Below are 14,980 nucleotides of genomic sequence, written 5' to 3'. Positions count from 1 at the left end.
ATACACTTTATATATATATACATAAAACTAGTATCAGAATTTCTCCCTAAATTTTAAAATGTTCAAAAAAATTACTCAAAGTATTTTCAATATCATTATTTACTTCAACGATACTTATCAAAATTGTATACACTTTATATATATACATAAAACTAGTATCAGAATTTCTCTAAATGTTCAAAAAAGTATTCAAAGTAATTTTCAATGTCATTATTTACTTATTTACTTCAATGATACTTCATCAAAATTGGATACACTTTATATATATACATAAAACTAGTATCAGAATTTCTCCCTAAACTTTAAAATGTTCAAAAAAATACTCAAAGTAATTTTCAATATCATTATTTACTTATTTACTTCAATGATACTTCATCAAAATTGGATACACTTTATATATATACATAAAACTAGTATCAGAATTCTCCCTAAACTTAAAATGTTCAAAAAAATACTCAAAGTAATTTTCAATATCATTATTCAATACTTCATCAAAATTGGATACACTTTATATATATACATAAAAGTATCAGAATTTCTCCCTAAATTTTAAAATGTTCAAAAAAATATTCAAAGTAATTTTCAATATCACTGAAAGAAAGTTTTTTATTCCATATTTTGGCAAATAACGTATCTAATAACTCATTTTTCAAACTGTAATACATTACATCTTTACTTTCGTACATTTATATGCATTGAATTATAATTGAAGTGATATTCTCAATTCAGATAATACGAGCCGGAGTTCCTAAACTAAAAATCATATATTCATGAAAATTCCATTCCAATATATATATATATGGCACAGACAAAATGAAATTTCATCGTATATGAGAAAAATTCAATCGGCCTTTGCTAGCTGTAATTTTCCGTCTAACGTATGAAACTATTTCTAACAAAGATAATGAGCGTCAGAGGAAATAAAGGATATAAACGGTGAAAAGTTTTTGCTATATAGGTATGTGGCACGACAGGGGCTGCGTTTAAAGTGATGAGAACGTGCTATCGTGAAAGGATGGAAGGTAGAAGAAGGCGATAAGCAAGATGGAATTTCTTACCGTAATTATCGCACAATTTTGCTAAAATTGTAAACACGTTTAATCTTTCAATCCATGCATAATTAAGAATAATTAGTATTTAAACGAGTAAACTAAATATACCCTACTTGATCTTTCGTGAGATACAATTAATCAAAGTAAAATATTCTGGATATTTCGTTTTTTTTTTTTTTTTGCTCTTTCAGCACAGAAAAAAATTAGTTGTGTATAATTTCGAACTATCGTATTCAATATCGTCGTGGATTGATAATATAATATAGCGAGGCTTCAATGCGGAATCAATATCCGCAGTTTCACTTATATCGCGGTTGACCACGATCCAAAAAAATTTGTATTCAAGCGTTGTGTAATTTATATGTTGTCTGTACAATCTTGCCAATTTGACGCTATTTGTAATAAAATGATCAAATTAATTTAAATTTGAAGTGACACGTAATAATATATGTATAATATATGTATATAAGTGTATATGTATGATCTAGTAAGAAATAATTCCCTATGGTTAGATATTTAGTGTATTTATTAAAACTAGATGAGTTGAGTTACTCTTTTTTATTATTGATATAGAGATATTTCGTTATTCGTGCTAAAAGGATGATTTTTGAAAAAATAAAAATAAATCGAAAAAGAATTTTTTTTCATTTTTTTCATTTCGACTTTAAAAAATTCTCAATTGCATATAAATAAATTATATCGATAAGAGGTAATTCCACATGTGAAAATTAGTTTTTGAGAAAATTGAATTTGAAAATGAATATAACCTTTCAATTGTAAAATTTCGATTTGCTCAAAAAAAAAAAAAAAAAAACAAGGATTTAAACGATAAAATTTTATTTTACATTTTTTTCCATATGTATTCACCATCAATACATAGAATAACCTTTTATCGATAATTCATTAGAATTCAATCACTAATTAGTCAATCTCTTATTTGAAAAATTGTCAAATTCTTTTCACGAGAATCACTCTTTATCCATTGTATAAATAAATTGTATAAATAATGGAACATATTGTACAATTATTATATATTTAAAATCTAGCGCATCGAATAATTTAATGATCAGACGTTGATTATATTTGGATAACTTTCTAAATGAACAGAACGAATGATCCTTATCAATTTCATCATAAAAGATATCTTTAAAAATATTTTCTATATGTGTAATCAAGTTGCTAATTTCTAAGATATTTCTAAGAATTTCTAAAATATTAGCAAAAATTTTCTATCACTATTTACTACGATACTAATAATGAAAATTGAATTCTGCTCATATGTATGCTCATATGTGTATTGTAACAGACAAATACACACATGGAATAATAATCTTTATCACATTGTAGCTCAAGTCATTGTGTAAGCAATATCAAGACTATTAATAGATAAGTTTGTGATAGCATATGTGTGTTACCATAGTAATACCAACTAGTTTATTCTGAAAGAGCCATAATCGCAATGAATTGAACGATAATATCACCTAAACGCTTGAACATAAAAACTTGAAACTATATTATTAGTCCATAGCTAGTTATAACTTGTCTCTTATATCAAGGGGGAAATTTTCAACATCTTTTCGGTTAGAGTAATTTATTAAATCTTATTGCTCATCATTTTTTTCAAATTTTTATTGATATTATTTAAAAAAAGAAACAGAAATATTGCTATGAGTATTAAATTGATCTCTAATAAAATTTCAAAATTTTATTCTCTTATTTTCAATTTCTTAAGTCAAGAGCTATTTACTAGTTAATTTTCGATTGTATTTCTACTTCTACTACTATCTTTTCAGAGATATTGAGCATTTCGTTCTTTCTCTTTTTCCTTCTCTCTTTTCAACAGCAGTTTTCTTTTATAGTAATGATTGAATTATAACAACTAAAATGTGAAATATAATAATAATATATCGTACGATATATTTATTATTGTTATATATCATATAAATAGCTATTTAAAATATTAGATATGAAGTAATTAGATATAAAAAACGTGATAAGTCGATTTTTATTAATTTCTTGTATCTTACATCCTCTAATGATAAATATTTCAGTATCTGGAGAAAAAAAGAATTAAGAGATTATCTTAACCTATTAAAGTTAAGAAGATGAGAAAGTTAACATCTTTAAAAATAAGTTTTAACAAATTTAATTACCGATGTACAGGAAAGTAACAATTTTAACTTTAAAACTGTTCTTTTTTTACAAATTAGAAAATTAAAAAATATAATTTAACTTTTCTTTCGTGATCTCTGAACGTATGCATATATTAAAAAATTCATCTCTGATGGGCATCACTCTTCATTAACTTGTCTTTGTATTTGTTCGAAGTTGAATGATTTTGAAATTTTAATTTTGGAAAATTTTAAACTATTATCAACAAAGATATTGAAACAAAAAGAAATATTAAATTTTTGGAACAAAAAGATATATTAATAATAGATTCATTAGATATATTGGATGGATATCATTTAGAATAATGATGTTTTATTCAAATTTTTATTATTATCCATCTTTATTATTTTTATTAGTGAAATTTATTAATTAAAGCTTAATAAAAATTATCAATGTTTATTTTATTTATTTATTTTTTATCAAAATATTTGTTTTTTTTAAACTTATTTATTTTATTAAAATAATTATTGTCCATATAAAATGAATATTAATAAAATTATATTATATTATCGTATTTAATTGATCCAAGAACATATGATAAAACTTGTTTGTCTTGAAAAATCAATAATAACAATATTGTTATTTTGAACTAGTCATCTTCAATTGAACAAATGTCACAGACAATGAATTAGATGAGAATAATAAAAATCATTATTAAAATGGATGAAAAAAAACAATCAGTATACATTGTTAATATAATATTTCCAATATTGTTAAATATTCAACTACGAATATTGAAATATTTGATTCTTTTATTTATAAGGATTCAAAAAAAAAACAATATAAGTTATAAATCACTTTTTTTCAGCGATATACAAGATTATTGTAATAATTGAAAGAACACAATAAATAGTTTAATACTATGTCGTGTAATTACTTCGAATTGTAAAAGCATCAAAATTTATCGTTTACTTAGAAAATTAATTTCGATTTGCAGAAACCGAGTTACATACATTACACTCTGAATTCGAATTAAAAGATGTAACAATATAAATACGTGGCGAATAATTCGAATTAAGTTTATATTTTAATCTATAAAAAGGTCTATATATTTTGATAATAAAAAGTTTTCAATAATGAAAGAAAGCGAATAAATAAAATTTTTTTTTTATAGCAATTTTCAAATTATAGAGCTTCAAGTTATGAAAGTTCGATTTTATGCGATCAATATCTTTTTAGCGATTTCTTAGTCAGAATTCAGGCAAATGGAATTTTTATCGTCTCGAGAACAAACTAGAAAATCCATGTTTTAATTTCACGTCACGTTATACAATTAACACGCTACTCGACGGACATAAGTGTCCTTTGCGTAGTTTTCCTTTGTTTTGAAAGTCAACAACTCGACTCAAGGTCATTCCTGCTTATGTTCTAACTAGATTAGCGCACAAAATACTGTTTTCTTTATTTTTTTTCTTTTTCGAATGATTTAAATAACCATGTGAAATAAAGAAAAATCATCGATGTGGAAAGCTTGATAAATATGAATTCATTCGTATTCTCGAATGTTATTTATATTGCTGGTTAATCTATTAATCGCAATATTTTATATAATACTATATTTTATATTGCATAGATCACGAGAAAATCTAGACGAAAAGAAAGCTAAAGAATTGGTGACTTTCTGTAGAAAGTTCATATTTATTTATACATTAAATCCAAAACGATCTAAACGACCTTTAGAAAAGCATTTTAGTATGATAAATATTGTCGAGTATACGAAATTGGTATCATGGATATTAAAAAAAGAAAAAGAAAAAAATTGAGTGTATTTTGAGATTATGAAAATATCATAACTGTTTACCGTTAGCTATTGTAACTATTTACGTTAAAGTTATACATAAATTTTTACTGATTTCACTGATTTTAAAAGAGATATATGCAAATAAATTCTTTATAGATTTTTATCGATTCTTTATAAATTTATAAATCTTCTTTTTTAGATTTATAGATTATATTATAAATTGTTTATGTAGAACATGTAGAAAATCATTAATGAAATCATATTTTATTAATCTATCATTTATTTATAGGAAATACGAATATTAAAATAAATCTAATTATTAAAAAACTTATTCATTGTTACTACTATTAAAATAATATTTAAATTATATTTAGTATTTTATCTTCATAATTCATAATTTAGATCTAAATGAAATTTATTTTGAAAAAAATTTTAAAATAATTATTTTAAATAACGCTATTTATTACTTGATAAGTAATGTATTTTGATTTTTTGATATTTTGATCAAATAAAAAAATTTGAACAAGATGAAAAAATTAAAGAATTCATCATTTGAAATAATTAATTTATTTCTTTATGGAAAATTCGTTCCTGAAATATCTTTTAAAATACATATTGAATAATAAATATAGTAATAATTGTAATGAGTATAATAATATTAAAAACAATAATAATATAAAGATTTGTTGTTATATATTAAAAAACTAATTATTTTCATTGAAAAGAAATAGTGATAGAAAATAATAAATAATTAATTTAATAAAAATACATTAGAAAATAATAAATTTTTGAAATAAATAAAATTAAATAAATTATATAATTGCAAATACATTTATTTATTTTTCATAAAAAATATTTCATGAAATATTTATGTCGTTTCAGAAATAAATTATTTTTCAAAAAATTTTAAAAACTAATTTTAAAATAATTTGATAATTTCCTAAAATTAAGTCTGATTTAATTATATTTTCTATTAATGCAATATCTCTTGTAATTATAAAAAAAAATTAATTGTAATTTTTACATTTGTTAATCTTTAATTTCTTTAAACTATAAATTTAATTTCAGCCTTCTATTACGATCTTTAAAAATATGTTTGATTCTCTAAAATTACAATATCTTTTTGCTCCTTCAACATTTTTTCTCTTTGAGTTTAACATATTATATAGTATATTATATTTCATCTCAGTAGATTAAAAGAGAGACAATTGCATATTTAGGTCATTGCACCTAATTAATTCCTATTATTTTAAATATAATACGTTGTCAAATGTTAATTTGCAGATTTGGACACAAAATTTTGCATATATTTATACGTATTATTAATTAATTTCACTGTGCATAATGATACCGATTCGACATAGCTGGTCCTAAAAATATTCGGACAATTTATAATTACAAATTAAAAAGAAAATGTTTTAAATTTGAAAAAATATTTATGTTATAAATTTATTTCACAAACTAAAATCATAAATTTTTTATTATTTTTAAAAAAATGTAATTATTTTTATATATTAAAATTAATCGTGAATTTGATAAAAAAATAATAATAAATATTAAAAAAAAAAAAGATGAGATAAATCTTGCAATAAAGGAAAATAAAATATATAATATTATTCGTAAAATAAGACATTGAATCAAATAAATTTTTATAAAAAATTGTTATCATAAATAATATTTTCTCTTGTATTTATAAGGAATATTTTTATAATATAAAAAAATCAGTTTTTGTTTAATTTTCCTATAATATATAAACAATTACATTAATTTAAATATTGTTATATATATATATATATTGCAAAATTTTTATTTTATTTTATATAATATTAAAATACTAGACATTCTAAATATTAAAATATGAAAATCAAAATTTTATCAATGTCCAAGTATTTTTGGAGATATATAATTATGTAGATTTGTTTAATCTCATGATCGTTTGAATTAATTTAATTAAATTAATAATAATAGAATTCTCTAAACTTATTAATTCCGATAAAATATATCTTAAATGACAGGTTCATTACAGAATAGCTGTCGTTCGATTAAATTTTAACTTTAATGGATGAAAATATCTTAAGTTAAAATAATTTCAAGTTTTTATAAAAGAATATAATAGCGGTGTTATAATAATGATTGTATTAAATTGCGATAAAGAATAGTGAGCAAAGAATATATATTATTATAGTAATATACGTGCCTAACAAATGATTTCACTCTTAATATTTCGAAGATCTATAATATATTTATATTATATTTATCATATTCATTGCTAATCTTTTTAGAGGTATTTTACGTAATGTTGAAAATATTTCAAACATAAGATTTTTTTATTTTGCATCATATAAGGAAAAATGATTATATACTATTTAGAATATATTATATAGAATATTCCATTTTATTATATATAAATTTTTCGAAATATATATAATAATATTAAATAATATTATATTATTACAGTTGCATTATGGCAACAAATTTCTAATTCAGTAAAGCAATATTAAAAAATACGAATTTTACAGAATTAAGATTATATTTTATATTTAATATTTTTGTTTCATTATTTATAAATATTTGTTTAATACTGAGATATAGAAGGATTTCGTGTGTAGATATAGCCTAGAAAACACCCATTTATATATTGCTATTCGAAATTTAAACTATGTATCAAACCACGTGAAAAATTGAAAAAATACATATAATTGAAAAAAATATGTACGCATTTGCGATTTGATTAAATATAATATGTTTAACATTTAAACAAAATTATGAAATATTGTCATTTTTGCCGCATCGTAAGTTCTTTCGCTGTCAACTGTCACGTGAGTGAATGAATAGAAAAAATACTAAAAAATGCGATTGAAATCTTTTGTCAGTTTCGTATATTTTTTGTTTATGTAATTGCAAAATACTTACGATTCTTTGCTGCTTCCAGTCGTTACGAACTCCTTGATTTTTTCTTATTTTCAATTTGTATAAAGAGGCACAGCTTCCGTGATTCGTATCAGATTGTAGGCTTATGAGTATTAAAATTGAAACCGAATCTCCACGTTATCTCACGCATTATGTCAATCGACAAGTTATTAATTTTTTGCTGAATTATGATCGAATAAACCACAAGCAGCCATGTGATTGTATTGATATCTCTTCACAAACATCGTCATTATAAAGGACGAACTATTTGCACTATACACGAACAGTTTGCAGGAGCACGCTCTCTTTATTCCTTCTCAGAAGCACGATCACACGGTAAAACAGACACTGTCCTTGCGGGATAAATGACAAGATGACATATAAAACAGAAGGATGTCACTATCTATTAACCGATCACCTTTACTGTTGTTAGATGATCTCGCGGGAAAATTAGAGAATCGAAAAAGACGCGGATCTCCAGTCCCGAAGCTCTTTATCGCAAACATCCTTGAAAAAAAGCTCTTACAGAGACAGATACTTGTTCTACAGCGCCTACGTGCGGCAATACTAGTAACTTTCTTTCAAAGACATGAACGTAGTTTGTTACTGTTTGAAGACGCCATGTTGACTGCTTCTCTTAAAAGCACCCGACGCGACATCTGCCGATATTTTTTGATAGTTGAATAGAAAGTGTTTCACAGCGGGAAAATAATTGTGTAAACAAATATTAATAAATTTAAAGGAGAAAGTTCAAAATCCAAGAAAAGACATCTTATTCTATGATAATTCAGTAAGTTTACATTTATATTAAATATTACATTGTTACTTTCAAATTGATATATGTAATATTGATTGGAATCGATATATCAATTCATAAATTGTCGACAACTTCATTTCATTAAAAATTTAAAAAGATGAAAGGACTAAATAGAATAAAGTGTATTTTAATGATTGAGTGTGAATTCTTCAGTAAATCGTTCAGAAAAAATTTAAATGATATGAAATAAAAACTATTAATGAAATTCTAGAATTATTCCATATTTCTATTGATATTAAATTTTTTATCTTTTCATTTTCTTAATCTTCTCTATTTAATCTTGATCAATAACTCATGAACGTAATAGTTTGTATATTTTATTTAAACAATTTCAATACCTCTTTTAATTAGATATTTTACATAATTCTTTTAATTTTTAACGAATGATAATGTAATAATCAAAAACTTAAGTCAAATTATTATATTAATATTATAACATAGAATATAATATACATATATATTGATATAAATATATTTTCCTTCTCTTTCGTTTTTACACTCGTGTTAATCATCTTTTAGCAAATCCAGTTTTTCATCAGTGTCATGAAATACTAATTTTCAACCTTGTATTTTTGAATTTATGTTCGTTCATTCTTGACTTCATAACCTATCTTCACTAAAATAGTTGGCGCAAGAGGAGTAAATTATTCCCAGGCTATTAGGTAAAATCGAAAATGTTTACCTCCTTAATTACGACATTTAAGGTTAGTAATTAGTTTCAGATAAGTTCAACATTGTGAATTAACTAAAAGTTCTTGCAAGAAGAATATTAAAGTTTATTATTTTCGTTGAATTAGTTAGATATATTAATTTTATTAAAAAATCAAATATTATAAATATTTTTTTATTTAAAAGTTATAAATTTTAGGAAAAAATTAAGTTTGATTCTAAAAAGATTGATTTAAAAAGTAGGTTCGTATTTAGGATATCTGTAAAATCAAACACCTAAATATATGTATGCATAGTTATTCTAAAGAATAGTCTATTTCGTCTTTTGGGCAACTCTCGTTTGTACAACTTGTATTTGTACTCTCGTTCTCATCGCTATGCTTTCAACGCCTTTTCTCTTCGTCTCTATTCGAAATATGTTCGTTTCCTTGTTTTCTATAGAATAACCTCAAAACATTTCTCTATTATTCTTTTCTTTGCTTCATATAGCTTAGTCATAGTGTTTATTATCTTTTAAATAATCCGCTAATGTATGAATATTACTAGGTTACATAGTATGCGTTTATGACTATACGAGTTATACATTTTAACTTATTTCATTTCAGTTTTTACAAAAATCATTGTTGGGCCATAATAATAGAAATTTTGAAGAATCATATTTAGAATATAATTGAAATTGATTATAATTTCTTATGTTTCTTGTGAAAAAACATACACAAACATGTATATATGTAAGATTTAATACAATTTTAATAATATCTCGGACAATATTTTTCATTAGCAAATTAAATTGTTTTTTAATATAGTTTTTAATAATTTAATATAGTTTAAAAACAAAGGATTTATTTTGAATACGCATCTCCATCTAGTGGCAGTGATATAACAAATTGCATTATTATGCATAATCTAAATATTTTAATGATAAAACTTTAAATAATTTATATAAAATTGATAATTTATATAATTTAACGAAATTAATTTAATTAAAAAAATTACTAGAATATTTATCTATAATAGTTTATTTTTGAAATTGATATTTGCCGCCATTTTTAAGCTATCTCTGAAAATAAGAAAATTGCTTGTAAAAAATAGAATCAATAAAAATATGCATAAGTATCTAATGTATTCTTATAAAATCATGCAAAGAATACATACATGTAAAATTTCTTCTTCGGTTATTAATATTAAAAACAAAAAGAGATAAGGAATATACGAGTATTATTTAATGATAAAGCATAAATAGATATGTATGTATATATTTAACGTATATTATTCAAACACTTAGTAATATTAAGCGATGTTGCACAAACGTTTTGCAACTTTAAAAATGCATCGTACCGAGTTTTTTTTTTTGTATTATCATCATACAAAGTAATCATACAAAATTGCCATTAATTTTTACAAACAAAATAAGATTCAAGTCCTTTGATTACTCTCTCATACATTTTTTTAAAAATGTTAATAAAACGACAATTATAATAATTACAAATTCCTTTTCTTATTCGATTCATGTTTTCGAAAATGAAATGCGTCACAGTCTGAATGTTAAATTATAATTGACATTCTTATCACAAATAAAAACATGAACGTTAAGGACAATAATGATTGTACAGTATCATTTTATCTATACGTCTATCTTTTCTACGAAAATAGCTCACTACATCGACTAATGGACAATAAATTTTCGTATATACATGTATATAATGCAACATTGTAATAGTTATAAACACTAATATTCAAAAATAAACATGAATTCTTATATGTCGTGAATATAAACGTGCATTTAAAAAATCAATATACATAAACTAATATGAATATTATATCTATATAGAGGCAAAAACAGTTCTTTTAAAAAGTTTTTAGCATCTCAACGATAACGATTTAAAATATAATAAATTGGAAGCAATTATACATATCTATAATTATATATTCGCAAACGAAGTGTCGAGAGCAAAGTTATCATGGATAAATGTATGTATTATTTAGATATATTCACACTGAATAGCGCAAATTCGATATAAATTATTATGCAAATTTTGACGATAAACATGCTACATGGATATACATATTTTTTTATAATATATGCACCAATGCATGTTTCTAATAGCAAATTACGCTATTTTATTATTATTTCATTAATTTAATTAAGATCATTTTGCTGATAGTATCTATTAATATGTACTTCGGAAGGATAAAATCGATTCTTATTCATTTGTCATCCTAAAGATATTTCAAAAGAAAAGAAAAAATACAGAAACAAAAATCATCGTTGTAACATATTTCTCTTTTAAAAATTACAGTGTAACAAGCGATAATATTAAATGAATAATTAGTATATTCTCTGTTATTGCGTAATTATAAATCTATGTTCTAAATACTCTTCCCGCAAAAAGGAACGAATTTAAAAAATTAATTTTAAATTCGATGAAGTAATAGCCCAGCTATTTAACAACGAATACAATTCGACTATAACTACGTAACAAAAAATTATATTGATTTGTTTTGATTTATCGTCCCCTCAACTATCTTTGATTTTCATGTAAAGTCGTTCAAAAAAGAAAATGATCTTTGACGTACATAGTTAAAATAGTAAAAATTTCTAGATAGATGTACACGCATATCAGCAATATAAAAGTAATATAAAATTGTATACGATATGTTTGAACGAATTGGCACGGATCACGCATCCTACAAAAGGGATTTCAAAAATTGTTCCCATTTCTTAGACACGAAATTAGAAAAAAAAACACCCTCTTTTTATTGATCCATCAATCCTTCCCGAGCACCGCTCGATATCAATTGTTCTTCGAAGAATATTAAGTGGATGAAAAAGTCATCACAAAAAGAATCACCATATTTTTTTCTCTTCGTCGACTCTATGATATTCGATGAAATATCAATATTAAAAATTAGTCGAGCGATCACAATTAGCACCTTGTTTGTCTCGAATTTTGTCGGAAAAAATACATGTTTCCAGTGACTCGATTGATCGTTTAAAAGTGATATCATAAGTTCGACGATATAACAATTAGTCTATTGCTTGGCTTTCTTCGGTTGGCCGTTATTCGATAGATACTTCCAGAGACCAGTGATTAATGGCACATCTCGGAAGCTATCGGCCGAAGGCTACGCCTGCTACGAGCACATCAAGTCTACGGATCTTGATTCACCCCAAGCGTTTTGTATTTTGAAACCTGTCGTTGACCTCGGTACGACGTGATGTGATGCAGATGTCGTGCTGTGTCTTAAAGTCGTCATGGGGATACTGGTAGCGTTACTCTTCTTTTGTATCTTCTTACCGTCTTCGTCTTCGAAGCAAACCTAGAAATATTGTAAATTAGAGAAATATTAGAAAATTCGTACATTTGATAATTGATTAATTATCCATTGAATACCAGTTCTTGATTAATGCGAATTTAAATACTGCTAATTATACAATGATACTATCATCAATTACAAATTATAAATCAAAATTCAATTAATGAAATCTCATAGGAAATAATATAATTTGGGGAATATGTATCTAATATGGAAAATCTTCTCATTATCTGAAAGAGTTTTTTTTATTTTGCAGATTACACAATCCATGAAATTTTGTATGTAATTTCTCCTCGTAGAAAAATAAAAAGAAAATCTTTTTCTATGGATTTGAATTAGAAAAATATTACAAATAAATTTAAATTTAAATTTAAATTTTTCATATCCATAATATTGTTGTATTCAAACATTGTTATATATTAATCTTATATATTTTTTTATATGTACAGAACAATTAATATATAAATTACAATATCATTCTAGAGCGATATTATTCTAGACTGGATTCTAGAAGCAGAAAACAAACGCAAAAGTTAGTTTAAATTTATTTTGGCCTTTGAAATCCAAAGATGTTTCACAAATGTAGCTCGTATCTCTTACGTAATCATATATAATCCATTAATCTGTAAATATATAAAAATATATTTCCAGGAATTTTAATGTTTCATTAAATTGAAACTAACCACCGTATTTCAGATATTAAAGTAATGCAATTGTGCGATTAATTCGTGGAATATATTATTCGCATTAATCAAAACCTAATTGTAAATTGAAATTACGTACCCATGAATTTCCAGCTGCTTTACTCTCGTTCGTTAAATCGATTAAAAGATTTTTCGGTGCGTCATTCGTGTTACGTTGTTGGCCATTGTCTTTGTTCTGCTCGTTAACCTTATCCACAGTCTTCGCGCCTCCTTCGCTCTTTTTCTTCTCGTTGTTTTCTAAAGAAGGGAATTAAAGAATAATCGACAATTTCGACAAAGAATTAAATAAAGGATCAAATCTCGTTTGCATAAATCACGAGAATGAAACTCTTTTCGCATCTCTTTCCTAGATACGCTTTCATTATCGATCCACGTTACATACATTAATGTTCATAAGTCTGTGATACAGGAATAGGAACCTGAACCAAAGTAGGACCCTTGCAAATGAACACTGATTTCTCGTTTGTTGTTAATTGGTAGCTTCGAGTCATCTCGTAATTCTAAACAGTCGTTTGTTAATTACAGACGCATCATTGAATCGATACTCACGTTTCGAGAGAGTAGACTAGTAAAAAAATACACGTGTTTTACGATCAATGCTGGAGAAAAAGATTTTTGAAATGCAAAATAGAAATAAATATTTTTATTTATAGCGGCATAGAATTTCTCGTTGAAACAGTAATTATATAAAGAAATAGATAGAGGTTATAATACAAATATTCTAAATCTAATTAGTTTATATTATAGTTTAATTTACATTACAATAAATTTTTTATATTTTATTAAAAAAATTCATTTGTACGCACATCATTGATAATTACTTCGTAATCATCATTAATTAAAAATTCATAAATTGCATTCTGAATGGAACGCACACACATAAATCGTATTACAATTAACCGGGGAATAAAATTTCAACGAAATGAGTGAAATTTTAAATATTAATTTAAGAATATGCCACGAATAATAACAGCTAATTTGTTCCTTCGAAGCGCAACAATGTTTGCACAAATGAAGAGAGGGAGCACCCGAGTTGTATAATTGTTCCAGTTTTCGATAGTGTTGTAGTTCGATGTGTACGAGATCCAATATTACCGGACAATTTCCTAGGGTGCACTCGTAACCTTCCGCGAATAACCCTCCGCAATATCCGCACTCTCGGGGAGTTAAGTGCACAACCACACGGATATATATTCCATCTCACAGACACGACTTTTCGCACAGACTTTTACCACAGATCGAATGGTCCAAGATTAAAGCTACCTTTCTTTCTTCACTTATTAAATTTTATAATTCGCCTTTCAATTACCCCTCACTTAATGGATTGATTAACTTAAAGGGTTTGTAGAAAAGAGAAGAAAAAGAGATCGTTACTGGTTTTATATTTTATAAGAGATTCAATTTTGAAATTGATAAAAATAATCGATGAGAGTTTCGTAATCTTTTTAAGTTACGAGGAGATTGAACTTCTATGTTTTATTTTTTATCGGTTATTTGAAATATAAAATTTGGATATATACTGTTTCATTCATGAGTTAGTTAAATATAATTTCATGCTATTTAGTTTCATGTTTAGATCAAAAGCAAATATTATTAT

General features: G+C 24.5%; 2 protein-coding genes and 1 long non-coding RNA gene across 4 annotated transcripts in view; 1 reads left to right on the top strand and 2 right to left on the bottom strand.

Moving 5' to 3' along the window:
- The window catches only part of LOC100866516 (beta-1,4-N-acetylgalactosaminyltransferase bre-4), a 90,292-nt gene extending 81,845 nt beyond the window's left edge, over positions 1–8,447 (bottom strand). Inside the window, exon 1 of the mRNA XM_086913891.1 lies at positions 7,879–8,447. The gene's annotated coding sequence lies outside the window, so the exon portion shown is untranslated. The remainder of the gene's footprint in view (positions 1–7,878) is intronic.
- A 584-nt stretch (positions 8,448–9,031) lies between these two features.
- On the top strand, positions 9,032–10,151 carry LOC147656664 (uncharacterized). The gene is made up of 2 exons (XR_015293989.1): positions 9,032–9,396; positions 9,967–10,151. It is a non-coding gene; the product is annotated as an uncharacterized LOC147656664 (long non-coding RNA).
- A 450-nt stretch (positions 10,152–10,601) lies between these two features.
- Positions 10,602–14,980, bottom strand: part of LOC100867708 (low density lipoprotein receptor adapter protein 1) — a 77,054-nt gene continuing 72,675 nt past the window's right edge. For both annotated transcript variants that reach the window (XM_012493627.3, XM_086913892.1), the window contains exons 5-6: positions 13,463–13,620; positions 10,602–12,682 (exon numbers count right to left, since the gene is read on the bottom strand). In XM_012493627.3, coding sequence (XP_012349081.3) covers positions 12,497–12,682; positions 13,463–13,620 — 344 coding nt within the window. In that variant the 3' untranslated portion in view covers positions 10,602–12,496. The remainder of the gene's footprint in view (positions 12,683–13,462; positions 13,621–14,980) is intronic.

Source organism: Apis florea, unplaced genomic scaffold (assembly GCF_048593485.1).
Source record: "Apis florea isolate Af1SG1 unplaced genomic scaffold, ASM4859348v1 contig_3517_pilon, whole genome shotgun sequence".
In the NCBI taxonomy this organism is placed as follows: domain Eukaryota; kingdom Metazoa; phylum Arthropoda; class Insecta; order Hymenoptera; family Apidae; genus Apis; species Apis florea.
This window is presented reverse-complemented; position numbering and strand designations above follow the sequence as displayed.